This window comes from Saccopteryx bilineata, chromosome 6, assembly GCF_036850765.1.
Source record: "Saccopteryx bilineata isolate mSacBil1 chromosome 6, mSacBil1_pri_phased_curated, whole genome shotgun sequence".
NCBI lineage: Eukaryota > Metazoa > Chordata > Mammalia > Chiroptera > Emballonuridae > Saccopteryx > Saccopteryx bilineata.
The window spans coordinates 126,880,030-126,907,781 of NC_089495.1; the positions used below are offsets into that span (position 1 = coordinate 126,880,030).

The 27,752-nt window shown below is 49.7% G+C and overlaps 1 protein-coding gene across 1 annotated transcript in view; it reads left to right on the forward strand.

Moving 5' to 3' along the window:
• RNF213 (ring finger protein 213) overlaps positions 1-27,752 on the forward strand; it is a 141,026-nt gene that overhangs the window by 54,752 nt on the left and 58,522 nt on the right. The window contains exons 11-23 of the mRNA XM_066234648.1: positions 639-895; positions 2,055-2,252; positions 6,441-6,663; positions 7,420-7,475; positions 11,964-12,117; positions 14,481-14,651; positions 15,051-15,140; positions 15,810-15,932; positions 18,241-18,421; positions 20,801-20,974; positions 21,820-21,969; positions 23,971-24,560; positions 26,814-26,979. Coding sequence (XP_066090745.1) covers positions 639-895; positions 2,055-2,252; positions 6,441-6,663; positions 7,420-7,475; positions 11,964-12,117; positions 14,481-14,651; positions 15,051-15,140; positions 15,810-15,932; positions 18,241-18,421; positions 20,801-20,974; positions 21,820-21,969; positions 23,971-24,560; positions 26,814-26,979 — 2,533 coding nt within the window. The remainder of the gene's footprint in view (positions 1-638; positions 896-2,054; positions 2,253-6,440; positions 6,664-7,419; positions 7,476-11,963; positions 12,118-14,480; positions 14,652-15,050; positions 15,141-15,809; positions 15,933-18,240; positions 18,422-20,800; positions 20,975-21,819; positions 21,970-23,970; positions 24,561-26,813; positions 26,980-27,752) is intronic.

Here is a 27,752-nt window from a genome sequence, read left to right on the forward strand (position 1 = left end):
CCACCCCTCACCTGGCCCCACCCCCTCTTCTCTCCCACCCCTCACCTGGCCCCACCCCCTCTTCTCTCCCACTTCTCACCTGGCCCCACCCCCTCTTCTCTCCCACCTCTCACCTGGCCCCACCCCTTCTTCTCTCCCACTTCTCACCTGGCCCCACCCCCTCTTCTCTCCCACCTCTCACCTGGCCCCACCCCCTCTTCTCTCCCACCTCTCACCTGGCCCCACCCCCACTTCTGGTCTCATCTCCTTGCCAGACCTCCAGGAAGAATAGAAGGGGTAGAGTAGGACCCTCCTTCACTAGCTCTTCACCTGCACTGTGTGTGGCCTGGGCAGTTTTGAGACACTTCTTGGGCCACATCTGAGATGACTGTTGAACCCTTGTAAGCATCCAGGGCCCCCACTTGAAAGCCCCTCCACCATGTCAGGGTCTCTGGATGGCATTACTGATGGCAGCTCCCGAAGGCCCAGGACAGCTAAGCTGGAGAAGGGCATGCTTGGGGTTCAGTGGAGAGGCAGGGTAGTGGGACAGCCCCTTCAAAGAGCTGCCTCTGCCCAGATGATGTGGCCTTGGGGCAGTGATGGGCAGCTCAGATGGATTTAGCCCCATGGTTCTGTGTCCCCCTTTTCTCTGGGATCAGGTGAAGGAACACCTGTGTGATTATTTGAGCAAGAAAATGACACTGTTTCTGGAGAGTGGTGGGGATCATCAGCCTGCAGATTGCCCAGTGAAGAGCAAACTGAGAATGGGCCTCATTGTCCTGCACTTGGTCCAAGAATTGAAGCTTCCCCTATCACTGCCTAACCTGATCTCACTATGCACCCTCCTGTGTGCGAATGCCAGCTCACCGGATGACCTTCACGCTGACCTGAGCCACATCTTTGAAACATCTCAGAGGTAGTGGTGTGTGTGTGTGTGTGTGTGTGTGTGTGTGTGTGTGTGTGAAAGATTTTATAGCTATTTTTCATGAGTTTCATCTGATTATAAAAATAGTGCTGGTCATAGAATGGATGAAAATATACAAGAAATCAAGACTGCCCTTGAGGTTACCAGTCGTGGCTGTCACTCCAGCATTTATCTCTCTAACCTTTTCCCAGCATTTATACTAATTCTTTTGTGTGATCTTTTGACAGTGCTGCTTTGGAGATGCTGTATATTGGGCTACATCGCGCCCTCAAGTGCGTGTATTTGGTGGGGCTTTGCTATGATGAGTGGCTGTAGGAGCCCAGCCCCAGAATGTTTGCAGAAGCAACCTGGCGCTCTCCTCATGGCCTCTGTCACCTCTGTGTTCAGTTCAGGAGACATGGGCCACTACACTTGCCTGGGGGCATCTAGGGTGCAAAGGCGGTGGCCAGCCTGGAGGAGTTCACACTTCCCTGGGTGTGGGGGGTTGCCTACTCTGTGCCCTCCGACGATCCCAGCATCCCATGTTCCACAGTCTTTCCTGCAGCTGTTTGAATTGAACTTGAGGATGACAATAAGTAGCCTGCCCTGAGTAGCAGGTCTCCTTGGAACATGGGCCTCTTTCTTGGTTTTACAAATTTACAACCCCAGCTGAATGCTGTCTGTTTTTATCAAGAGGAGGAATGGTGGTCAAGGTCAATGGATGAAGTGTGTATACATTTTTCCAAGGATGAAAGCATTAATGTTTTGTAATCGTAAGAACTATGCCATACACGTTTATAGGATGCCCCCTTTTATGAAAAAGTTGCTTAATACTTAGATTTACTGTTGCCAGATAGCCTGCTCTGGCATGTGCCCTTGTATAGATTACTTAGCCTGTCGTTATGAAGATGTAAATGACACTATCAGGAGTTTGCTGTGGGGCTTTAGTGAGGGCTTATTCACGCCCGATGCTTTGGGTGCAATTCCGAGGGTACCCTATCTACCACACGCTCCCATTTCTCCCTGGTCCAGTCACGCAGTGCTCAGGCACCGGAGTGCTCCTGTCCTCCCCGTGCAAGGAGCTGGCCCTTCCCTGGTGGGGTGTCATACTACAGGCTAGTCTGACACGGGCCACCCTTGGCTCACTGCTGGACCTCTGTTCCCTTTCTAGTTGGCGAGTGTACTTGGTGAACCTCTGCCAAATGAGCATGGACAGAGGGATCCACCACTGGGTGGGCATCCTGCCTGTGCTCCACCACTGTACGGGGCAGTCTCCTCGAGGAAGGAACTCCGGGATTCAGCGTGAGGACACCTGGGCAGCGCTCGAAGGAATCTCTTTCTCAGAGTTTCGGGAAAAAAGAGCACAGGAGTAAGTGTGGCACTCCACTTCCATACAGAAGTCTCCATGGACTTCCGTGACGCAAGTCATGTGTCACCTCTCGTAGAGTGACTTCTTAAAAAAAACTGTGAACCTGCATGAAATATAAAGAAATAACAAAAACAGCCTGTTGCAATGCCCGAGATGATAGTGTAGTTGACACCGACACGCCCTTGTCCAAGATCTTATCCAAATAGGCCACATGGGTGCTTTTATGTGCTTGGAAAACAGCAAACGATAGGATACAGATTCTGTTTTCCAACCTGGGTTTTTTTTTCACCTCCCAGTATTCTGTCAGCGAGTGCATACCTACATGGCTGTCCTCGTGATGGCTCGGTCATGATCCTGTGTTTTTGTCCAGCCGGGGACTGGGCTTTGGCTTGTCTGGGCACTGTCACTTTGTGAGCAGCTCCGACAGGCACCTTTCGTTTCCTTGTCCTGCTGTTTCCTCACCACACGTCCCCCATGTGGTGCAACCAGGTAGGTCAAAGGCTTCGCGTGTCAGACGTGTGAATCCTCAGGTAGGGAAGTACCAGCCTTTTCTTGGAGAAGATGCAGAAAGCATAATTCATAAGAGAAAAATGGTAATTCTGATTTAAGTGCAAAACTGAAATCAAAACCTCAGAAAACGGCCCTGGCCAGTTGGCTCAGCAGTAGAGCTTCGGCCTAGCGTGCGGAGGACCCAGGTTCGATTCCCGGCCAGGGCACACAGAAGAAGCGCCCATTTGCTTCTCCACCCCTCCGCTGCGCTTTCCTCTCTGTCTCTCTCTTCCCCTCCCGCAGCTAAGGCTCCATTGGAGCAGAGATGGCCCGGGCGCTGGGGATGGCTCTGTGGCCTCTGCCTCAGGCGCTAGAGTGGCTCTGGTCGCAATATGGCGACGCCCAGGATGGGCAGAGCATCGCCCCCTGGTGGGCAGAGCGTCGCCCCTGGTGGGCGTGCCGGGTGGATCCCGGTCGGGCGCATGCGGGAGTCTGTCTGACTGTCTCTCCCCGTTTCCAGCTTCAGAAAAAAAAAATGGAAAAAAAAAAAAACAAAAAAAACCCCCAAAAAAACCTCAGAAAACACAAAGTGCAAGAAGATTAATACCAGCGTTTCTATCCAAGCACACGTCATACTTGTGCTGCATTTTGTCAGAGTACTTGTTCCAAGCGCACACCCCTCCCCTAACCCAATGGGATCGAGTCTGCAGGTGTTTAGGGAGTCAAGTTGTGAGCTAACATACATTACAGCTTCTTCACTGCTCTGGGAACCTTTTGAAATTAAAGCCCAATTAAGATTATCTTATAGAGCCCTGGCTGGTTGGAGCATTGGTAGAGCATCGGCCTGGTGTGTGGACGTCCCAGGTTTGATACCCGGTCAGGGCACAGAGGAAAAGTGACCGCATGCTTCACCACCCCTCCCCTTTTCTCACTCTCTTTCTCTCCCTCTCCCACAGCCATGGCTCAGTTGGTTCAAGCACACTGGCCCCGGGCGCTGAGGATGGCTTCGTGGAGCCTCTGCCTCAGGTGCTAAATGGCCTTGTGTTTGCCTGTCAGCATGGCCCCAGATGGACAGAGCATCGGCCCCTGACAGGGGTTGTCAGGTGGATCCTGGTCAGAGCATATGTTGGAGTCTGTCTCTTTATCTCCCCTCCTCTCACTTGGAAAAGAAGAGAAAAAGATTACTTTATAGAATTACATGTGTTGTAAATGCCCTTCAGTGTTGTGCAGACTGTCTGGAAGAAATTTAGTTGCTAGCAGTGGACAGACAGCAGCCTTGGTCCTAAGAGTCTGTCCTTCAGACAGAACTGGTCTTTGTGTGTCCTGAACACTTAGCCATATGTTTTTCTATGTAGCCTCTGTCATCCTGCTTTATTGAGTTTCCACTGATCATCTTCTGGGGGTCTTCAGGATAATGTTACAGAATGAGCATAGGTTAAAGGAAGATCTTTCCTGGGCTCACTCACACTCGTTCCAGGGCACTTACTTCATCAAAATGAGTAGTTTGTAAATTATTGCACCCACTTTGGAAACCAGTGTGGAGGTTCCCCAGAAAGTAAAAAATGAAACTACCATATATATGGTCTAACAATTGCAAGGGAAACAAAACCACTCTCCTGAAGAGCTATCTGCACCCCCATGTTTGTTGCAGCATTATTCATGGTAGCCAAGGTATGGCAACCACCTAAGTGAGTGTTAATAGAAGGATGGATGGATCCAAAAGATGTGGTATATCTATAAAATTTCTTTTCAGCCATGAAAAAGAAAGCAGCCTGCCATTTTTACGTGAATGAAACTTGAGGGCATTTTGCCAAGTGAGATGAGTCAGAGAGAGAACAAATACTGTGTGATCTCACTTATAGATGGAATCTAAAAACACCAAACTCGGCCCTGGCCGGTTGGCTCAGCGGTAGAGCGTCGGCCTAGCGTGCGGAGGACCCGGGTTCGATTCCTGGCCAGGGCACATAGGAGAAGCGCCCATTTGCTTCTCCACCCCTCCGCCGCGCCTTCCTCTCTGTCTCTCTCTTCCCCTCCCGCAGCCAAGGCTCCATTGGAGCAAAGATGGCCCGGGCGCTGGGGATGGCTCTGTGGCCTCTGCCCCAGGCGCTAGAGTGGCTCTGGTCGCAACATGGCGACACCCAGGAGGGTCGCAACATGGCGACGCCCAGGATGGGCAGAGCATCGCCCCCTGGTGGGCAGAGCGTCGCCCCCTGGTGGGCGTGCCGGGTGGATCCCGGTCGGGCGCATGCGGGAGTCTGTCTGACTGTCTCTCCCTGTTTCCAGCTTCAGAAAAATGCAAAAAAATAAAAAATAAAAATAAATAAATAAATAAAAACACCAAACTCGTGAAACAGACTGGAATTTGGTTATCAGGGCTTCAGGGGTGGGGAAAGGGGTTGACGTTGGTCAGAAGGATACAAACTTCCAGCCCTAAGGTAAGTTCTGGGGAGCTAAAGTACAGGTTGGAGACTGTGGTTAACGGTGCTGTAATCGGTACCTGAAAGTTGCTGGGAGAGTAGAGCTCCAGTGTTCTCAGTGCAACAAAGAAATGGCAACTATGGGACATGACCGAAGGTGTTAGCTAATGCTACAGTGGTAATGATGATGCAGTATACAAGTGTATTCAATCAACACATTGGACACCTTGCACTGACACAATGTTATAAGTCAATTATAGCTCAGTAGAGCTAGAGAAAAATGCTTAATTTGCAGTGATTTTTTTTATGGTGGTAAAAGAAAAATAACACAATTTGCCAGTTTACTCATTTTAAGTGCACAGTTCAGTGGTAAGCACATCCACACTGTTGTGCAGACTTCACTCATCCATCTCTGAAACTGTGTGTGTGTGTGAGAGAGAGAGAGACAGAGACAGAGAGAGGGACAGACAGACAGGAAGGGAGAGAGATGAGAAGCATCAATTCTTTGTAGCGGCACCTTAGTTGTTCACCAATTGCTTTCTCATATGTGCCTTGACCAGGGGGCTACAGCAGACTGGGTGACCCCCTGCTCAAGCCAGCGACCTTGGGTTTAAGCTGGTGAGCCTTGCTCAAACCAGATGAGCCTGCACCCAAGCTGGCGACCTTAAGGTTTCAAACCTGAGTCCTCCGTGTCCCAGTCTGACACTCTATCCACTGCACACTGCCTGGTCAGGCCATCTCGAACTCTTTTACCAAACAGACCTCCATCCCCGTGAAACGCTCCCTCTCCATCTCCTTCACCCAGCCCCTGGTAACCTCCCTTCTACTTTCTTTTATTTTTATAAATTACTTTTTAAATTTATTTATTGATTTTAGAGAAAGAGAGAGAAACATTGATTTGTTGTTCAGTCGTGCCCTGACTGGGGATACAACCTGCAACCTTGGCATATCAGGGCGACACTCTAACCAACTGAGCTACCTGGCCAGGGCCTTCCTTCTGTTTTCTGTCCCTGTGTATTTGACCACTCCTGGTACTCCGTGTAAATGGAATCATATAGTATTTGTGACTGGCTTATTTCACTCACCATCATGTCTTCAAGGTTTGTCTATGCTGGTTGATTCTTAATATGTCATTGTTTCCTTTTTGTTTGATTCATGACTTATCATTTAAATTTTCTTAAAAATCTGAACTTGCTAGATTCCTCCTACTATGATTTTACGTAACTCAGAATGTTTCACAGACCTCACTGCCCTTCTTCTGTTCCTCCTTCCCCTCATACAGTAGAAAATTACTCGATTTCATGAAGAGTAAGAGACATCTGTTGCACTTGGACGAACACCTGTTCTGGTCCTGGTTCAGTGTGCTGCCCCTGAGCAAGCTGGCTCCCTACCTGAGAGAATTCTCCAAGTTCCTTAGCGACTTTCCCGCATGTGTCCTGGACTGTCTCTGGGGGACTTGCTACCGGCTTCAAGGACTGAAGGAAATCTCCAACAGAAACCTGGAGGTTTGTCTGTCTAGAGGAGGCTCTTGAGATTTTGCTTAGCAAAAGCACACCAAAATGCTAGCATACAGAGCCTGTGGTCCCTCTTTTCTGAAAGTCTGACAAGATGAAGCACTTAGAGAACTGGAAGGGGTCCCTGGTTCTTCTGCATCAGTGAAGCTCTACCCCTTTTTTACTTATGACAGTGCTGGCACATGTCACAGTTCCTTTCCCATTCTGGGGGTGGAAACCAGTCTAGTTTTAAATCCTGAATTTTATTTCTTTTTTTTTTCTAAGTAAGAGTAGAAGAGATAAACAGACTGCCACATGTACCCCGACTGGGATCCACCCAGGAACCTCCATATGGGGCCGATGCTTGAATCAACTGAGCTATTTTTAGCACCTGAGGCTGACAAGCTCAGACCAACCAAACTATCCTCAGGAGTCCATGCTTAAACCAATTGAGCCACTGGCTGTAAGAGGGGGAGAGGGAAAGGAAAAGAAATAGATGGTCACTTCTCTTGTGTGCCATGACCGAGAATCAAACCCAGGACATCCATATGCCAGGCTGAAGCTCTATCCACTGAGCCAACCAGCCAGGGCCCTGAATTTTTTCTCTGGAAGCTAGGAGTTTAGTACTGGAGCACCTTAAAACATGTTTGTAGAAAGAAAAGAATTGCTCACCTTTCTTGGGACTGGATTTTTTTTCTTTTTTTAAGCCTGTTTTAGCAAAGACCAGTGCCATGATTAAATCTTTCCTTTTTTTCTTCACCACCCTAGGATATTGATAATATTTTGAAAATGCTGTTTCACCTCCTGGATATGTTTCAGGACAAGTAAGTAGAAAAGCAAAATGGAGTGTCCTCAGCACACAGTTGTCCCTTACTGGGTGGCAGCATCTCATATTTGCTGCCCTAATCAGAAGGTCATGAGTCAGTCTATATCCCACTTCTTTCTTCAAGTTGCTATGGTAATCATCCTGTTTGTAAGGAAAAATAATAGAAACTGCTAAGCTTTTGTGTTCTTTCCCTCTGGTCTTGTTTTATCCATGCATTTTTTCTTTTTTTTTTTTAAGTTTTATTTTTCTTAAGTGAGAAGTGGGGAGGCAGAGAGATAGACTTCCATATGTGCCCCCCTGTGGGATCCACCCAGCAAGCCCACTAGGGGGCGATGCGTTGCCCATCTAGGGCCATTACTCCACTGCTCAGCAACTGAGCTATTTTAGCACCTGCAGTGAAGCCATGGAGCCATTCTCAGCATCTGGGGCCAACTTGCTCCAACAGAGCCATAGCTGTGAGAGAGGAAGAGAGAGACAGAGAGAGGAGGGGGAGGAGTGGAGAAACAAATGGTTGCTTCTCCTGTGTGCCCTGACTGGGAATTGAACCTGGAACATCCACACACCAGGCTGATGCTCTACCACTGAGCAAACTGGCCAGGGCTTCCCACTTACTTCTAAGCGGCCATCAGCCTGCTGCACATTGCTGTGTGTGTGCCACGTGCCTCCAGCATTTGTTTATCATGTGTTTTTCTGTAAGTCAGACCCGTTGAAAATAAAAGTCCAGGCCCTGGCCGGTTGGCTCAGTGGTAGAGTGTCGGCCTGGCGTGCAGAAGTCCCGGATTCGATTCCCGGCCAGGGCACACAGGAGAAGCGCCCATCTGCTTCTCCACCCCTCCCCCTCTCCTTCCTCTCTGTCTCTCTCTTCCCCTCCCGCAGCCGAGGCTCCACTGGAGCAAGGATGGCCCGGGCGCTGGGGATGGCTCCTCGGCCTCTGCCCCAGGCGCTAGAGTGGCTCTGGTCGCAACAGGGTGACGCCCCGGAGGGGCAGAGCATCGCCCCCTGGTGGGCAGAGCATCGCCCCCTGGTGGACGTGCCGGGTGGATCCCGGTCGGGCACATGCGGGAGTCTGTCTGACTGTCTCTCCCCATTTCCAGCTTCAGAAAAATACAGGAAAAAAAAAAAAAGAAAAAAGAAAATAAAAGTCCAAGTAGTTTCTCATAATTGTCCCAAATCACCTGCTCCTGCCACTGTGTGACCTCTGACCCCACCTCCCCGCAGAGAGACAGGACATATAGAGTGCAGGGCAATAGAAATATTCACGGGGTGGGAGCAGTTTTCTGGGATTCCTGCAGCACCTCCCATCTACCTCACTGAATTCTTAGGGTGTTAAGGTCAGAGGCAAGGGTGTCAGGCACCTGGGATTTCAGGACCTCATCACCCAGCCTTCCCTGTTGTGGCCACCTTCCCAGCCCTGCTCTGATCAGCTCAGTCGCTGTCACCTCTGGCCAAATGTCAGTACTCAGGAAGCCTGGTCCTCCCTGGGCTAGAAGAGGCTAAGCATAGTGTACGCCCTTCTAGTGTGTCTTCCTTTCTCCTCCTCTCCCTGCGTCTTTCGGAACTGTGTTCAAGTTTACTTAATAGTTTGCTGTCCATCCCTAGATTTTCTTCAAGTAAAGGATTACCCTTGGAAAAGTTTAACTTGGTTTTGTTAAAATAGTTCAGACCGGGAGGCAGCACAAAAGTTTCTGTTTTGATTTTTTTTTTTTTTTTAATTAAGTGAGAGGCAGGGAAGCAGAGACAGATTCCTTCATGCACCCGACCAGGATCCACCCAGCAAGCCCCCTACCCAGCGATGCTCTCCCCATCTGGGTCCACTGCTCTGTTGCTTGGCAACTGAGCTCTTCTTACCACCTGAGGTGGAGGCCATGGAGCCATCCTCAGCTCCTGGGGCCAACTTGTTCAAACTATTTATGCCATGGCTGGGGGAGTGGGGGGGAGAAGAGAGAAAGGGGAGAAGCAGATGGTTGCTTCTCTCGTGTGCCCTGATTGAGAATCAAACCTGGGATTTCCACGTGCTTGGCTGACGCACCACTGCTGAGCCAACTGGCCAGGGCCTTGCTGCTGCTTTTTTTTTTTAAGTCAAAGAAGATGTTTTAATATATAATACTAATATAATCATCTTTTACCAATGTAGTCATAAAATATAATTTAAGAAGAAACTCTCTGTAGGAAGGGGTTCCATCCATGAAAGTCATAATGCTGCCCCCGGTTGTATCAGTAAGAATACTTTCTGCTACAAGTATCAACAGGGCTGTTCTCAGTGGCTTCAGCAGTGACAGTGCTTTGTTCCCCTCACATGAGGAAGTTCAGCATGAGAGAGGCTTCCAGGGTTGGCAGACTGAGTGTCATCAGAGATAAAGACTCCGCCCAGCTCTCCGCTCTGCCGGCCTTGCTGTGGACCCCACTCCCAGCTGTCAGCACAGCAGCCGCAGCAGTTCCAGCATCTCCCGCCCTGACAGCCTTCCCAGGAAGAAGACACACTGCCCCCTCCAGTGACTCCTTCACAGAAGTGAGGAAATCTTTCCCAGAACGCCTGCAACAAGTGTCCCCCTGGTTCACTGGGCAGGACCAGAGCATGTCCCCGCTCTTAAACCAGCCACGGACAAGAAGGATGGAATTAACACAGTGGGCTCAGACTAATCCTTTCGGGTGGAATAGAGGTTAGGGAGTCAATCTTAATGCCTTCTCTAGAAATCTTCCTCCAGGAGGTAGAAATAGAAGACAAAAATATGGACGAGCTTACCCAGGGAAAGTGTTCAGATGGTGAAGCTCAGAGGAGGTAGGAGCTTCAACATCTCCAACATCTGCTGAGGGCAAAGGAGCAGAGATGGAATCAGTTATGGTTCCTGCTACAGAGGGGCTTCCTGGCTTCCTGCTGGAAGAGATGCCGTTAAACAGTTACAAACGGACTGGAACCACCGCTGGGGTCAGCACACGGTCTGAGAGCAGACAGGGTTGGAGTCCCAGGTGTACATTAATAACTGTGTGACTGGACAGGTTACTTAAGCTCTCCACCTCAGTTTCCTCTCCGTAAAGTACCCTATACACAATAAGTATCAAATAAATGAAGCTATTATTTTATTATGGTCCATGTTGTTATCATATTTAGGCGGTAGGAAGCTGTTGGAAGGGAATTAGCAGGCCACTGTCCTGGTCAGGATTGTGTCTTGGTTAGATGGCTTGGGCAAGCTGCGGTCTGTCTCTGCTCTGGTTTCCTCTTCACTAGTCACCACAAACAAACACTGAGTTTCCTCTGGCTGCCCCCATCAGACCATCCAGACCCCAGCAGTGTCGATAAAACTGCTGTTGGTTTTAGCTGCACTCCTGTGCTGTGGAGTCGGAATGAATTACTGTTCCTACTTTCACCCCGTCTGCTTGCATTGCTGACACTCAAAGAAGTTAATCAGGTTTATTAAATATGACTTCTCTTCTGTGAGCCCTGCTCCCGGTCTGCAGATCTGTACCTGTCCGCTGCACTCTGGCTCGGTTCCGGTCCGAGAGGCCTCAGCCTCCTTACTGCTGTCATGGGGGCAGGGACAGACGGCTGGGTGGCCACACCTTTTGTTGTTTACGGAGACTGACACACTGGGCTGGGTCGGACTAAGGCAGGACACTCTGCTGTAGTGAGTACAAGGTCCTTTGTTGCCATGGTGAGAAAAGAGGATGGTATCGGGAAACCTCTTCAATGCTGATGATAATATCAGAGAGACCAGGGCCTTGCTTTTTATCTTGATCACAAGTTCAACATGGATTGAAATTTTCCTGATGTTATCCTCTGTGGGGATCAAAGCAAAGACGCAGGGAGGGGAGGAGAAAGGAAGACACACCAGAAGGGCGTGCACTATGCTCAGCCTCTTCTATCCCAGGGAGGACCAGGCTTCCTGTTTACTGACTGACATTTGGCCAGAAGTGACAGTGACTGAGCTGATCAGAGCAGGGCTGGGAAGGTGGCCACAAGTACCTGTTGGGATTTTATTTTATTTTATTTTATTTTATTGTATTTTTCTGAAGCTAGAAATGGGGAGAGACAGTCAGACAGACTCCCGCATGCGCCCGACTGGGATCCACCCGGCACGCCCACCAGGGGGCGACGCTCTGCCCACCAGGGGGCGATGCTCTGCCCCTCCGGGGTGTCACTCTGCGGCGACCAGAGCCACTCTGGCGCCTGGGGCAGAGGCCAAGGAGCCATCCCCAGTGCCCAGGCCATCTTTTGCTCCAATGGAGCCTTGGCTGCGGGAGGGGAAGAGAGAGACAGAGAGGAAGGAGAGGGGGAGGGGTGGAGAAGCAGATGGGCGCTTCTCCTGTGTGCCCTGGCCGGGAATCGAACCCGGGACTTCTGCACGCCAGGCCGACGCTCTACCACTGAGCCAACCGGCCAGGGCCTGTTGGGATTTTAGAGGGAAGGACCTCGTCCTGAACAATGGGTGCTGTGTGTCTTCTTCCTCCTGGATCTCTTCATTGGTTTCTCTTAACCTCTGCGGGGTAGGGTGCTCAAGGAGCCCTCGATACAACCCTACTTAACTGTGTGCCTGAAACTCCATGGAAACATCTGCAGACTCACAAGAGAGTATGAATTTTATGAGATGCCTGCTTCGTCTGCTGAGATCATGTGCAGGATTATTAGACTGAAGCCTCCTGTGGTGAGTGGAACACATATACATAACGTCATGCCCGGGACAGGTGTGGCAGGTCAAGCAACCTCACCTCAAAAAGGAGGTCGGCTGATTCTAAGATTGCGGTTTGACACAGAGTGGTTCTGTCATCTAAGGTGGGTTGCCTGATTGATGCCGTTTCTGTTCTGTGCATTGAGGATGTTTCAATGAGCCCCTGTGCACCTTGTTCCCTTCACACAGTGTGCACATGTCCTACATGGGAGAGAAGGATGAGTTCAAGTGCAAGATATCAGGTGACTGGGAGATTACAGAGCAGAGCAGATTGCCAGGACAGCATGTGAGCCTTTTCCCATGCACTTGAACTTGAAGACAGGAGCAGAGGCTGCACATACCACGTGCACCCTCACTGCCTTTGCACGCGGCTGCCTGCCCTGACTTACTCACACGTTGAGCTGGAGGGAGATCCCAGTGCTCTCCACCCTCCCTCCTCCTCCTCCCAACCGTGACCATGCGTGTGGTTTCTGACATCACGGATTAGCTTGCTTGCCTTTAACTTTCTACTTTTTTGCGTCTGACTTTTCTTTATGCACACCCCGTCTCTGAAATTCGTCCTGGTGCTACGCATGTTGGTTTATTCCTCTCCCTTGTTGTGTAGTCTTTACCCCCTTAAGTTTATGAGCTGCACTGTGGAGGTGATGGAAGTATTTTACCTTTATAGCATGTACTTTTTAACCACATTGCATGTCAAAACTGAGACATTAGTGCTGTAAAATTATAAGTTTTATTTTTATGCCTTCTGGATTTCTTTTTCTTCAAAATCCCAGGGGCACATTTCTAAATGATGTTGTTGGTAAGGTGATTGCTTTCTCTTGAAGTGAGATCTCATTTAAACTATCCTAGGCCGGGGCCAACTTCCAAATTAACTGTGTATAAGGAAGCTGTCAGTCATGGAGTGCAGTGTTTCCTGCAGAAATAATTGTCTTAGATGTTGGTTGGAGCAGCAGAATCCACAGTGTGGTCAGAATATGCCACCTGTGCTGTGAAAGCAAAGAGCTTTGCAAACTGAAACCCACCAGAAGTCCATGGTGAGTTTTACAAAAGCTGTCAGTTGGATGCTGATACAAGGGGTCAGTGGAACTGAAGGGCCAGATGGAGGAAAACAGGAGAGAAGGTGAAGGTTGCAGTGTAGGGTTTCAGGCTCGAAGCTGTTCCTCCCTCACTCAGCTGTGCCCGGTCCTGTGCTGGGTACGGGGACCCCAGGAGGAAAACAGAGCCAGGCTCTGGCAGCAAGGACTTGTTGAGGGGCCGTCAGTGAGCGCACAGGGGTGGCACCATGGGCTGAGGGGAAGTTGGCTTTCTCCACGGTGCTCTGGGAGCAAAGGGAGCAAACGGCAGGGCCTTGGACCAGGGCTGTGGTCCCACAGAGACAACAGGATGCCCCTGCAGGATGAGGGATGAGGGGGCCCCTCACCCTCTGGAGAGCCTGTGGGAAGCCACGTGTGGGTGGAGGGGAAGCCCAGGTCTAGGCCAGGCCCAGAACACAGGGTGTGCATGCATAACTGAAGCTCTTGGATTGTTCTAGAAAGTGCTGTGCTATTCGGGGACTTTAAGCAAGAGCCAGCGTGTTTGGTGCCCAGCTGAGAACTGTCACCCTGTGTGCTGTGCTGCAGCCACACCTGCACCTGAAGCCACCCTCCTCCCCTGCCCCTTGCTTTCTCCTGTCAGGGCAGAGGCCCTCCCCCACTGGCCCCAGGCTGAGTACAGTCTCCTAGTGCCCTGGTCGGCAAACTGCGGCTCCCGAGCCACATACGGCTCTTTGGCCCTTGAGTGTGGCTCTTCCACAAAATACCACGTGTGGGCTCTACCTTGATAAAGAATGTACCTACCTATATACTGTAAGTTTAAAAAACTTGGCTCTGCTGACTAATGAGTTTGCCAACCACTGTCCTAGTATACCTGGAAGCAGCAGTTGGGATTCTCTAAGCTCCTGGCAGCTTTGTGCCATTGAGGGTGCACCCCACCCCCCTCCAGTCTAGAGACAGCGTGATGGCTTTTCCTGAGTCAGAGCCCATGGGTGTGTTGTTGGGATGGCCAAGCCTCCCTGAGCTGTCATTGCATGGGGGTCTGTGAGCATCAGCTCTAATGACATCCCTGCTCTTACCCCTGTCCCTGTGTCACCCGCTGGGAGTGAACCACAAAGTGCCGGGAAAGTAAAGTGTTCTGAGGACACAGCTGCTGGCAGGGCCAGTGTGCGAGCACATCTGTGCAACTTAGACGGAGCTGCTTCCCGAGGCTCTGTCATGAACTTGGGGAAAGCAGGGGAAGGTCTCGCCCGTGCCTTTGAGAGCACAGGGCTGGGATGATTCACTCTCTCTCCGCTTTGGTAACAGGATTTAGTGGATGGGCAGGGAAGTGAAACTGGGAAGAAGAACCTGGTGAGGACTGCCGTCCAGCGGACCCTCACCACTACCAGAGAGTGGCTTCGGGGGATCTTCCAGAACAGCATGTTCCCGAGCTCACGTTTTGCCCCAGTCACATTCACGTACAGAGAGGAGATTCAGGTGAGCCAGGGATGGCACAGAGCCTGCTGGACAGTGTGAGAGGGTCTAACGAGGGACAGAGACAGTCGTGTTCAAGGTTAACAGCTGGGATTCTGCTGGAGGGACAGGGGCGTCATGTTGTGTTTGCGAGTTTGCCGCATTTCAAAACAAAACATCAGAGGGAAATTCCTTCCGAATAAACACCGGTTACACAGCAAAGAACCGGAGGAGTTACCTGTCTAGTCAGGGCTCTTTGTTTCCTGGGGCTAAGGTGTGTGTCCTGAACATGGCCAGGTCTGGGGCAGGGTGTCCTTGTGGCCCAGTGCTCTCTGCACTACCATGACGGTCTGTCTTTTTCACAGAATGACACCGTGGCATTTTGTGGCAATGGGGGCTGTTGCTCATATGTGGCTTTTGCAGGTCTGGAGGCGGCTGGTTGAAATAAACTTTCCCGAGGAGCACGGCTGGAAGGAGTCCTTGCTGGGGGACATGGAAGGGAGGCTCAAACAGGTACCCGGATCGGGAATACTTTCTCAGGGGTGAAGGCACCAGACTATTGGTGACAACCAGTGGAGACGGAGGGTGCGTTTGAGTGGATGGACATACCTCCTGTGCACAGGGATGGGACATGTGTGACTGCGTAGCCACTTCTGGTGCAGCTGAGCTGTCTGACCCCAGGTAGCTTTCCAGAACAGATAAAGGAAATAGGGTGTTGCCACCAGGGGAACCCCAGGCATATACCAGAGCCTGTCAGTGGCCTGGTGGTGACCAGAGTAGGGAAAACACAGAAGTGCTCTCTATTCTAGTTCAGGCCTGTGCCCCTAGGAAAATTGAGGTTGATTTCTATTCTTTTTTTTTTCTTAATATGCATGGGAATTTCATGTATGACTGTTCAGTGGCTCCTTGTAGGAAAACATAGGCCAGGGAAAATCAAATTAGTTTTCAAAACTTAAGTTTTCACAGACTGCGGTGTGGGTACTTTCTCTGTAAGAGAAGAGGCTGAATTGTCACTGGTCTGATGTTTGGGGGGCAGTGAGGACATGCTTTGTGGGGGGGGGCAAAGGTTTGAACAATGGGGCACTGATAAAATAGAGGGGAAATAAAAACAACTGACAGCTTTGTCCTAGAGAGTTGGGAGCCACACTCACAGCTCTAACCCTCACCCTTGCATCCTCGCAGGAGAAGCCCCTCTGCCAGATCTCCGCCTTCTGTAACACCAGCTGGGAAGCTGTGGGCTCAGGAGACAGTGTGTCCAAGTGCTTTGAGAACTGTGTCATTGAAGCTGTCAGCTCAGTCTGCCAGGTGAACAAGCTTGCCCACCCGGGAGGCCACTTCTGGGGTTGCAGCAGCTGCCTACCAACTGTCAGGAAGGGCTGTTAAACGCCCGCTGGTTCTGAGACCATGCTCTGACCCCAAGAATGGGCCTGGGCGTCCCCCTTCTAGCTTGCATCGGTGGTTCTGGAATCCAGGACCCTTGGCCAATGCCTTGAATTGCCAGTCAGCTTCCTGCTGTGGCCTATGGCTGTGACGTGCTGTGAATCACAGCCAGTCATGTGTGACCTCACATTTGGAGGAATCACAGTTTGCTTCCACTCCTGAAGTTCCCCATGACTCCTGGCGTGTGTCATTGTCTGCTGGCACTATTTGGTACATTTGCAGTAAAAGACCCCAAAGGTTGACAAAACTGGTGGAAGGAAAAAACATCTGATCCTATCTATTCTCTTAGGGCTTTCCTTTTCTACAAAGTAGGAAGATCATCTGCCTCACAGTGCCTCTTAGGGGCAGCCTGCTGCTTTGTATGCGTGTCTGTGTCTGTGTTCTGTAGAGTTTTCTATAAAAAGATTGTGTCATCTGTGGGTACAGACGTTTTGCTTCTTCCCTTCCTATCTGTGCCTTTCGTAGCTGGTTCCTGCCTGATTGCTGAGAGTGGAACCTCCAGGCATGTTGAATAGTGTGGAGAGGGCACACCCTTGTTTCGGTTCTGATCTTAGGCAAACGTTTCAGTCTTTCTCCATTGAGTAGGAAGCTTGCTGTGGGTTTCCATAGATGCCTTTTACTGGGTGGGGAGGTTCCTTCTAGTCCTGGTTTGGGTGTTTTTATTATAAAAGAGTGTTGGATTTTATCCAGTGCTTTTTCTGTGTCTATTGAGTCGATTGTGTGTTTATTTGTTTTTTTTTTTCTATTGATAGGATGTATTATATTAACTGGTATTTTTATGTTAAACCAACCTTTCATCCCTGGGATACATCCCACTTGGTTGTGATGTTTGATCCTTTTTATAAGTTGCTGGGTAAGGCTTGTTATCCTTTTAAATATCAGAAATGGCCCTGGCTAGTGGCTCAGTGGATAGAGTGTCGGCCTGGCATATGGATGTACCGAGTTTGATTCCTGGTCAGGGCACATAGGAGAAGCAACCATCTGCTTCTCCCCTACCCCAGTGGTTGGCAAATCATGGCTCATGAGCCACACGTGGCTCTTTGGCTCCTTGAGTGTGGCTCTTTGGCCAGCTTAGCAGTACTCTAATTAAGTTAATAACAGTGTACCTACCCATATAGTTTAAGTTAAAAAAATTTGGCTCCCCCCCAAAAAAAATTGGCTCTCAAAAGAAATTTCAATTATTGTTACTGTTGATATTTGGCCCTGTTGACTAATGAGTTTGCCGACCACTGCTCTACCCCATCTTCCCTTTCTCTCCTTCTTCCTCTCCCACAGCCAGTGGCTCAGTTGGTTCGTGTATTGGCCCCAAGCACTAAAGATAGTTCCATTGGAGCACATCAACCTCAAGCACTAAAAATAGCTTGGTACTTGAACATTGGCCCAAGATGGGGTTGTCAGGTGGATCCTGGTTGGAGCGTATGCAGGAATTTGTCTATTTCCCTTCCTCTCACCTAAAAAAAAAAAAAAAAATCAGAAAGTATCTATTATAAACTCACCTTACCTCTATTTATTTATTTACTAATTACTGAACTATTTGTAAAAACTTGGGCCCTAAAGAAGGAAAACATGATTTCTTGGTGGAGAACCAGAAAGAGAATTAGAATGTATGTGCTACTTGTAGGCAGCCTGGGAAAGAACTCCAGTCTAGGAAAACAAACTCTGTGATGCATCAGTGATTGACTCATACTGCAGTTAGTGTTTTTTGTGATTTGAAAGTCCAAGAAAAATGCAGAAACTGGCCGTGAGGTTGTGGGTTGTGAGTGTGGACATCTCCACATCTCTAGTCTTTGTCACTCATGGGGACAGTTTGCAGGAGACAGAATGCCCTAAGAAAAGTCAGGTATTTTAACTTTTTTTAAAGCTTCATAAAACTAGTCATAGAAGATTTCTGAGATGCTATTGGGTCATTTACTTCTGTCATTTAAAAAAATAAACCAATTTGTGCCCTACCCAGATAGCTCGGTTGGTTAGAGCATCCTCTGGAAGCAGCAGCGAGGTTGCCAGTTTGATCCCCCGTCAGGGCACACACAGGAACAGATCGCTGTTCCTGTCTCTCTCTCTCTCTTTTCCTCTCTTGATGAAACCAATCTATCAATCAATAAACAAACAAACAAAAAACAAATCAATTTTTAAAACTTCCTGAATTCTCTTCTCTTTACTCATTTTCATACAGTCTCAGACCAGCATCCTCGAGGGGATCTCTTACAGCGACTTGCACAAATTTGGCACTCTTGTTTCAGCTGTGATCACCAAGTCCTGGCCAAGAAACTGTGGGGAAGCCGTGGATGACTTGGAGGAGGTCCTGAAGCACCTGCTCACGGGGCCAGACATCAAGCATCTCTTCAAACTGTATGGTATGTTTCTGTGTGTGTGGGGGGTGTCTACTCAGTGTCCTCTTGACCTGTGGAAGCAGAACATTCTACCTAATATGCCATTAGGATGGGCTGATGTCTAGCAAGGGAGCAGATTGGATGGAGAGACCCATCAAGGACTAGGGTATCTTGTATGGGAATAAGAACTAATAAAGAAGGCCACCACCCCTTGCATACCTGCTGTGCACCAGCTGCTGTGACCTTGAAACTGCCCTGGAAGTCCTCCTGAAGGTCCCCGTATTCTGATAAGGACACCGAAGTGGAGGATGGGATGAGACTTACCCAAGGTCCCCAAGATGTGGAGTATTTGGCACTGAACTACACACCCAAGAGTGTCCATTTCTGAAGCTCCCTCTCAGCTAGTTGGAGGCCCAAGTGACTGTGCAGGCTAACAGATGACCTGGACAAAATGCTGACTATGTGTGGTTCTCCCAAGCCCCCCCCCCCCCCGTGTGCCCTAAGTGTTTCGTGATTACAGACGGGAGATGTGTTCTGCCTCAAACACATGATATTCAGGCTCACATGTAAGTTGTGAGATTCAGATGGGGTGGAAAAGTACTGTGTTTGGATAAAAAAATCCCATGTTAGTTGATTCTGAGCCTCGGCTTCCTCAAATTACTGGGACAGCCAAAAAAGAGCTAAGCTGCTTCCACCTTGGGATTCTTCTTCTTCTTTTTTTTTTTTTACAGAGACAGAGAGAGAGTCAGAGAGAGGGATAGACAGGGACAGACAGACAGGAACGGAGAGAGATGAGAAGCATCAATCATTAGTTTTCATTGCGCATTGCAACACCTTAGTTGTTCATTGATTGCTTTCTCATACGTGCCTTGACCACAGGCCTTCAGCAGACCGAGTAACCCCTTGCTGGAGCCAGCGACCTTGGGTTCAAGCTGGTGGGCTTTTGCTCAAACCAGATGAGCCCGCGCTCAAGTTGGCAACCTCAGGGTCTTGAACCTGGGTCCTCTGCATCCCAGTCCAATACTCTATCCACTGTGCCACCGCCTGGTCAGGCCACCTTGGGATTCTTGTAGGGGTAAAATAAGGTCACTGAGGTGGGACTTTCAGGTACATTATTGAAAGCTACTCAAAGCTTGTATGTTTTTTAAGTAATAGACCTTATTTTTTAGAGCAGTTTATAGTTCAGAATAAAATTGAGCATAAAGTACAGAGCATTCTGTCCCTGGCCGGTGGTTCAATGGATAGTGTCTACCCAGTGTATGGATGTCCTGGGTTCAATTCCTGGTAAGGGCACATAGGAGAAGCAGCCATCTGCTTCTCTTTCACTCCCTTTCCCCCTCTCACAACCAGTGGCTCGATTGGTGTGAGCATTGTCCCTGGGTGCTGAGGATAGCTCACTTGGTCCAAGTATGTCAGCCTCGGATGCTAAAAATAGCTTGATTGATTTGAGCATTGACCCCAGACAGGGGTTGCCAGGTGGATCCCGGTCGGGGTACGTGCAGGAGTCTGTTTCTCTATCTCCCCTCCTCTCACTTAAAAAAAAATTCTGCTCTCTAAATTGATCCTGAAATTCACAATCAAAATTTTGAAAGATAGCTATGATGTGCAAAGTAAGACATATCTGTTTCTACGGGCTGTGCAAGTGCTCAGTGACACCACCTGAGCCCCTTTTTGAGTGTGAATGTACATCTAGTACAGTTTATTCTGCCACTGGGATTCCTGAGATGGGGACTTGAGAGGGGATTATGTGTGGTTTGAGAATACTGAAGGGCGCAGAGATTGTTTGTTTGTTTTTTAGTGAGAGACAGGTGAACAGGAAGGGAGAGAGATAAGAAGCATCAATTTGTAGTTGTGGCACCTCAGTTGTTCATCAATTGCCTCTTATACGTGTCTTGATGGGGGCCTCCAGTCCAGCCAGTGACCCCTTGCTCAAGCCAGCAACCTTGGGCTTCAAGCCAGCTAGCATGGGGTCACGTCTATGATCCCATGCTCAATCCAGCAACCCCTGCGCTCAAGCCAGATGAGCCTGCTCTTAAGCCAGCGACCTCAGGGTTTCAAACCTGGGACCTCAGCATCCCAGGTTGATGCTCTGTCCACTGTGCCACCCCAATCAGGGCAGGACATGGGTTTTAAAAGCCCAAGAAACTTGGTTCTCCTGGCTGATTGCAGCTGCTGGACGGATACTCTTTATGATCAAGGCTGTACTTGGGAGATGAGTGTTAGTAAGAACTCCACCTCCCAAGTGAAGGGAGAAGCAGACCTGGTGCCATGGCGCAGCCTCTGCTGTGTTGTCTGGGCACTAGGGCTGAGCAGCAAGGAGGTCACAGGAGTCCTCAGCTTGGCAGACGGGGGTGGAAGGCAGCGGGCGCTCACTGGGTCTAACTCTGTTCTCAACCTGGGCAGGAACTGACGAGAAGATACTAGCACACATTACAGAGGACGGCAAGAAGCTGATGGCTACCGCTGACTCTGTATTCACGAAAGTGATGGCTGACCTTCGAAGTGGAATGGTGTTAGTCGGACAGCTGGAGCTGATCTCAAGACACACCAGTCAGTTTCTTGACCTCTGGGAGCTGAGTGAGTGTGTAGCTGGGCACGGACAGGCTACTGAGGGCCACCAGGACAGGGGTGTCTATCTGTGCTCATGGGTGTTAGTAGAAGGGTGATCCTTGTCCTCTTTACAACAGGGGCTCTCCTTGCTGCTAAATTGACAAGATGGTCTCTTCCTTCCTTCCTTCCTTCCTTCCTTCCTTCCTTCCTTCCTTCCTTCCTTCCTTCCTTCCTTCCTTCCTTCCTCCCTCCCTCCCTCCCTCCTCCCTCCCTCCCTCCCTCCCTCCCTCCCTCCCTCCCTCCCTCCCTCCCTCCCTCCTTCCTTCCTTCCTTCCTTCCTTCTTTCCTTTTTCTTTATTTTTTCTTTTGGAAAAAAAGGGCTACTATTTTTTTTTAAATGATTACAAAGTTAAAAATATTGGAAGTGTATTCAAAATAGAATTTCTTTTGAAAGCCCTCAACCATTTGAGAATAAATTGCCAAAGTGATGACCCATCCTTCCTGGACACTTCCCCATATAACTACCATGTAACTATTCAAGTCAGAAAAATTGGTTACTACTTCGTGTGCTCATACTCCACCCACATTTTACTGATGGTCTCCATCAGTAAACAGCAGAGATACAAGAAGATGCAGTTCAGAATCCTGTGTTGCATTTAGTGTCATGTAGTTTCTAGTCCTTGGGAGAAGTAACAGGAAAGTGACCGGATCGTGACAAGGTCACGGGGCTTGTGCTGCCTGAGTCCAGGGCCCCTGGTTACTGCCCTCTCAGCCCTCCCCAGGCAGTGTGTTCAAAGGGAGAGGAAAGAAATGGTTACCATGGAAAAGCATATGTTTGTTCTCTTGGGTTACTTTTATTTTATTTTTTCCAGAGAAGAAAAGTCTTTTGCCCCAGGAGAAAGAACACGACATGAGGAAAGTGCTGGATTACAGACTGGATGAACTACTATTTCTACAGAAAGAGAGGGGATACGTCAACAGTCTCCTGAGGCTGTGTGAAGGGGTGAAACACTGGGTCAAAGGTGACATGCCTAAGGTTTTATTTTTTAAGTGAGAGGAGGGGAAATACTGAGACAGTGTTTCCTGCATGCACCCCAACTGAGATCCACCCGGCAACTCCTGTCGGGGGGCCAGTGTTTGAATCAGCTGAGCTGTGCTCGGCACCTGGGGCCTGCGCTTGACCCAGTCAGTCCCGTGGCTGCACAAGGGGAAGAGGGAGAGAAGGGGAGGGAAGGGAAGCAGATGGCACTTCTGTGTGCCTCGACTGGGGATCGGACCTGGGACTTCCATACACTGGACTGATGCTCTATCCACTGAGCAACTGGCCAGGGCCAGCATAAGAATTTTAATGAACAAACCAAAGAGGGGATCAGAGGAGAATCTGAGCAAACTGCACCACCATTGTGACCTTTATCTTGGAGGGGAGGCTTTTGATAAAGCATTCAATCTAAACTGAGGCAGAAGTGTCACCTTGTTCTTTTCTGATATTTACCCCTACCCCCCTAGATAACATGCTCAAGTCCCTCCTTGGTTTTCCAGATTTAAGCATCGTCCATTGTGGAAGATGAGGATTTAGGTCTCTTTATTTTTCCAGTCCCTGCTTCCCCCATGGAACCTTTCCAAATCCCCTCAATTTTCATGAGCACATTTTTTAAAATTTTATTTTTTTAAGTGAGAGGAGGGGAAATAGACAAATTCCCTGCATGTGCCCTGTCCTGGATCCACCTGGCAACCCCTGTCTGGAGCCAGTGCTCTGCCCATCTGAGCCCCTTCTTGCCACTGAGCTATTTTTTTTTTGCATTTTTTTTTTTTTTGCATTTTTCTGAAGCTGGAAACAGGGAGAGACGGTCAGACAGACTCCCGCATGCGCCCGACCGGGATCCACCCGGCACGCCCACCAGGGGCGAGGCTCTGCCCACCAGGGGGCGATGCTCTGCCCACCAGGGGGTGATGCTCTGCCCATCATGGGCGTCGCCATGTTGCGACCAGAGCCACTCTAGCGCCTGGGGCAGAGGCCACAGAGCCATCCCCAGCGCCCGGGCCATCTTTGCTCCAATGGAGCCTTGGCTGCGGGAGGAGAAGAGAGAGACAGAGAGGAAGGCGCGGCGGAGGGGTGGAGAAGCAAATGGGCGCTTCTCCTGTGTGCCCTGGCCGGGAATCGAACCCGGGTCCTCCACACGCTAGGCTGACGCTCTACCGCTGAGCCAACCGGCCAGGGCTTTTTTTTTTTTTTTTTTTTTTTTTTAATTTTTTTTTTTGCCACTGAGCTATTTTTGTAGCGCCTGAGGCGGAGGCTCCATGGAGCCATCCTCAGTATCCAGGGCCAATGTGCTCAAATCAATTGAGCCATGGCTGCAGGAGGGGAAGAGAGAGAGAGAGACTGGAGGGGGAGTAGTGAAGAAGCAGATGGGCGCTTCTCCTGTGTGCCCTGATTGGGAATCGAACCTGAGACTTCCACACACCAGGCCTATGCTCTACTGCTGAGCCCACTGGCCAGGGCCTCATGAGCGCACTCTTGGGGGCTTATATGATCATGGCCATGTAAAGAAGACTATGATTACCTTATCTTCTTGCACAAACTTTTCTGTTGAATAGAAACCATTGTTTTGTCCCATGCTCTGTTTCCAGCATTCTTTATTTTAGTTCAATTCCAGACTCTTGAAACTTAGAATTTTCTCCAAATAATTTTGACTTGATCTTTTGGGCATCTCCCCAAATGGGAGGGATATAGCCCTTGAACCTTCCCTCACCGTCCCAGGGATGACTGTGCCTCAATCCAGTTTGAGTCTTTTTCCCCGGGGGTGGGGACCGTGACTCCCTCTCACTCCCTTTCAGTGTTTCCTTTGTGTGGAGAATTGATGAGCAAGAAGGTGGTGTCTGGGTTCTAAGGAAAAACATACCAGCACGTTTGTGTACTTGAGTTCCCTTAAGAACAGTGAGGATATTTAATGCTGGGGAGAGGGAGATAAAGTTATGTCCAGACTGCAGGTTTGACTTGTGACTTTCTCTTATGATTTCAAAAGTGGAGTTTGGAGAGATTGCGGAGAAACATTCAGAAGACCTCAGCAATAAGAGGTTGAAAGATGTTGTGATGGTGAATTTGTCCCCCATTTCCTCAGACTCAACATGGGTGACACATTACAACCTGAGCCCCCAAGTCCAAAAAATGGCCAAAATGATAGACTCGCTGAAGGACAGTTACATCTTCCAGATCTTCTGGGCAGAAGCCACAAAGGCGCTGAGCCAGCAGCATGAGGAGCAGGAAGGGCTGGTTGTTGGCATTGAAGACATGTATGAAGACTTGTATCTTCCTTGTCTCAACAAGTTCAGTAAACTGTATAAGGACCTGAAGGCAGGAGAGGTCACCTTTGCGGAAGTTGACACCACCTTCAAAGTCTTTGTGAATAAGTACAACGATCTCACCACCGACCTTCGCATCATGTGTGCCCTGGACCCCAGGGACCAAAAGGATTGGATTCAAGAGCGAGTGAGGCAGATCCGCGAATTCCACCACTTGTATCAGGCTGCCAAACTGGCGAAGGTCATCTTGAACGTCAAAGAGAATTTGAGCCTGACTGGTGACTTTGATGTTCTCCTCATTTTATTACGCATTGTAAGTTATTCGCCAGGGATTCCTGGAGTGGGGACAGGATCCTAACTCAGATTCCTAAGGAGCCGTGAGCCATGGGCTCTCTGGCTTTTATTTTATTTCATTTCATTTATTTATTTTAGCGAGAGACTGACAGGAAGGGAGAGAGATGAGAAGCATCAACTCATAGTTGTGGCATCTTAGTTGCTCATTGATTGCTTTCTCATATATGCCTTGACCAGGGGGCTCCTGCTGAGCCAGTAACCCCTTGCTCAGGCCAGCAACCTTAGGGCTCAAGCCAGCAACCATGGGGTCATGTCTATGATGCCACACTCAAGCGGATGACCCCATGCCCAAGCTGGTGAGCCCATACTCTAGCCAGATGAGCCTGTGCTCTAGCCGGTGGAGCCTGCATTCAAGCTGGTGACCTCTGGGTTTCGAACCTGGGTCCTCAGCATCCCAGGCTAATGCTCTATCCACTGCACCACTGCCTGAGCAGACTTAGCTCTTTGGCTTTTAAAAATTGGATGTGTGGCCCTGGCCAGTTGGCTCAGCGGTGGAGCGTCGGCCTGGCGTGCAGGGGACCCGGGTTCGATTCCCGGCCAGGGCACACAGGAGAAGCGCCCATTTGCTTCTCCACCCCCCCCACCTTCCTCTCTATCTCTCTCTTCCCCTCCCGCAGCCAAGGCTCCATTGGAGCAGGGATGGCCCGGGCGCTGGGGATGGCTCCTTGGCCTCTGCCCCAGGCGCTGGAGTGGCTCTGGTCACTGCACAGTGACGCCCCGGAGGGGCGGAGCATCGCCCCCTGGTGGGCAGAGTGTAGCCCCTGGTGGGCGTGCCGGGTGGATCCCGGTCGGGCGCATGCAGGAGTCTGTCTGACTGTCTCTCCCCGTTTCCAGCTTCAGAAAAATACAAAAAAACAACAACAACAACAAAACTTGGATGTGATGATTTCCTAGCTTTCACTGGAATTCTTGTTTGTATTTTATTTGGTGCTGAATATTTCAGGGACTCAGTTTCACCTCTGTTTATAAATACAGTGGTACCTTGAGATACGAATTTAATTAGTTCTGTAACTGAGCTCCTAAGTCCGTCAACTCGTATATCAATCTGCTGATACTGGACCCGTGCGCCAACTAGCAGCAGCTTCCCGAATCACAACTCGTATCTTGGAATTTTGCTCAGATCTTGAACAAAAATATGGACCGAGCCGCAGTTCATATCTTAAAAAATTCGTATATTGGTCTGTTCATATCTCAAGGTACCACTGTAGCATGACTGCCTTTTGGTTAGTGAGAGTTTTCTAGGGTTGCTATGAGAGTCAAGAACTTAGGAAAGGGCTGTAATACTCTTGTAGTCATTAGATATTTGTAGAGATTGAAGGACCTTGCTTTTGGCCTCTCCACTCACATCCCCTAGTGCTAGCCAGGAGCTGGGCATGAGAAGGTTCTGTTTATCTTTTGGTTTCTGTTCTTTTAGGACAAGCATTTGTAAGATATACTGTGACCTATATAATAGATTAGACAGGTATTACAATTCAGTACAAGATTTTTTTTTAATTCAATGAGAGGAGGGGAGTCAGAAACAGACTCTCACATGTGCCCTGACTGGGATCCACCCAGCAAGCCCACTAGGGGACACTACTCTGCCCACCTGGGGTGTGGCTCTGTTGCTCGACAAGTGAACTCTTCTTAGAGCCTGAGGTGGAGGCAATGGAGGTTGGCCTCAGCGCCTGGGGCCAACTCACTCTAATAGAGCCATGGCTGCAAGAGGGAAAGAGAGAGAGAGGGAGAGAGATGCAAGAAGGGGAAGGTGACGCATAGGGCACTTCTCCTGTGTGCCCTGACTGGCAATCAAACCCAGGACATCCACACGTCTGGCTGACGCTCTACCACTGAGCCAACTGGCGAGGGCCCCAAGATCATACACTATAAGCTTGAACTCCTGCTATGGGTTCTTGTGTGGGTCCCAGTTCCAGGCCCTCACTTCTGTACCTATAACACAGAACAATTACACATACTGGGTGAGTTCTTGTGGAGCCTACTTTAAAGAATGTCTCTACAGAACTGTAGCGATCACTGCTGATTGAGGGAGGACAGCTGTGGGAGGGAGGGGGTTTAGTGCCCAGTTCTGGGATGAGAGCCTTGCAGGCATGTCACCATTGTAGCAGCTTCCAGTCCAGGAGGTTCAGAGGCCCTTGCAGTGGTCAGCATTCCTGCTCAGATTCTGGGGCCCCACAGAACCAGCTCCAGCCCACAACAGAGCTTTGTCTTGCAGACTGACGATTTTGAGAGCTTCCGCCATGAAAAACTGGACCAGATCAATGAGCAGCTCATCCGGGCCCACAAGCTGCTACAGGGCATTGACGAGGCTCAGTACCGGTGTCTGTGGGAGGTGTCCCTGAGGAAGGAGTTCATCAGCTGGGTCCAGGAGGCTCTTGGAGGTATAGCCTGCCACGGGGGTTGCAGAAGTCTGGTTGTCCTGATGCACTCAGGGCGGCTGTCCTAAGCTGACAGGTCACATGAAGGACAGGGCAGGGGTGCCATCTGCATTCTGTGATTCACATGCCATGCATGCTTGTTGGCAGGATTTCTATCAGGACAGTATATTTCTCATGCTCTTGGGTCAAAATGACTTCCTTGGCTATTGTGCCCCCCACACTGCATGCTGACTGTGAACGACTGGGGATCATTTTCTTAAAAATCTCAGCCTCTGGCCTGACCAGGTGGTGGCGCAGTGGATAGAGTGTCGGACTGGGATGCAGAGGACCCAGGTTCGAGAACCCAAGGTCGCCAGCTTGAGTGTGGGCTCATCTAGTTTAAGCAAAAAAAGCTCACCAGCTTGGTCCCAAGGTCGCTGGCTCGAGCAAGGGGTTACTTGGTCTGCTGTAGCCCCCCGGTCAAGGCACATATGAAAAACCAATCAATGAACAACTAAGGTGTCGCAATGAAAAACTAATGATTGATGCTTCTCATCTCTCTCTGTTCCTGTCTATCTATCCCTCTCTCTGACTCTCTCTCTGTTAAAAAAAAAAAAAATCTCACCCTTTGGTTGTTTTTCACTGGAGGCCAATGGAGAGATTTAACTTATTAGTTGGTGTGATGCATTCCTCTTCCGGTGGGGCGGGGCGGGGAGGGAGGTTGGCGGCCTGTTGAGCTCTGTGGCTGAGGTGCTTTAGGTAGAGCTCCTTGGAGGAGAGGAGGAGAAGTGAGGAAG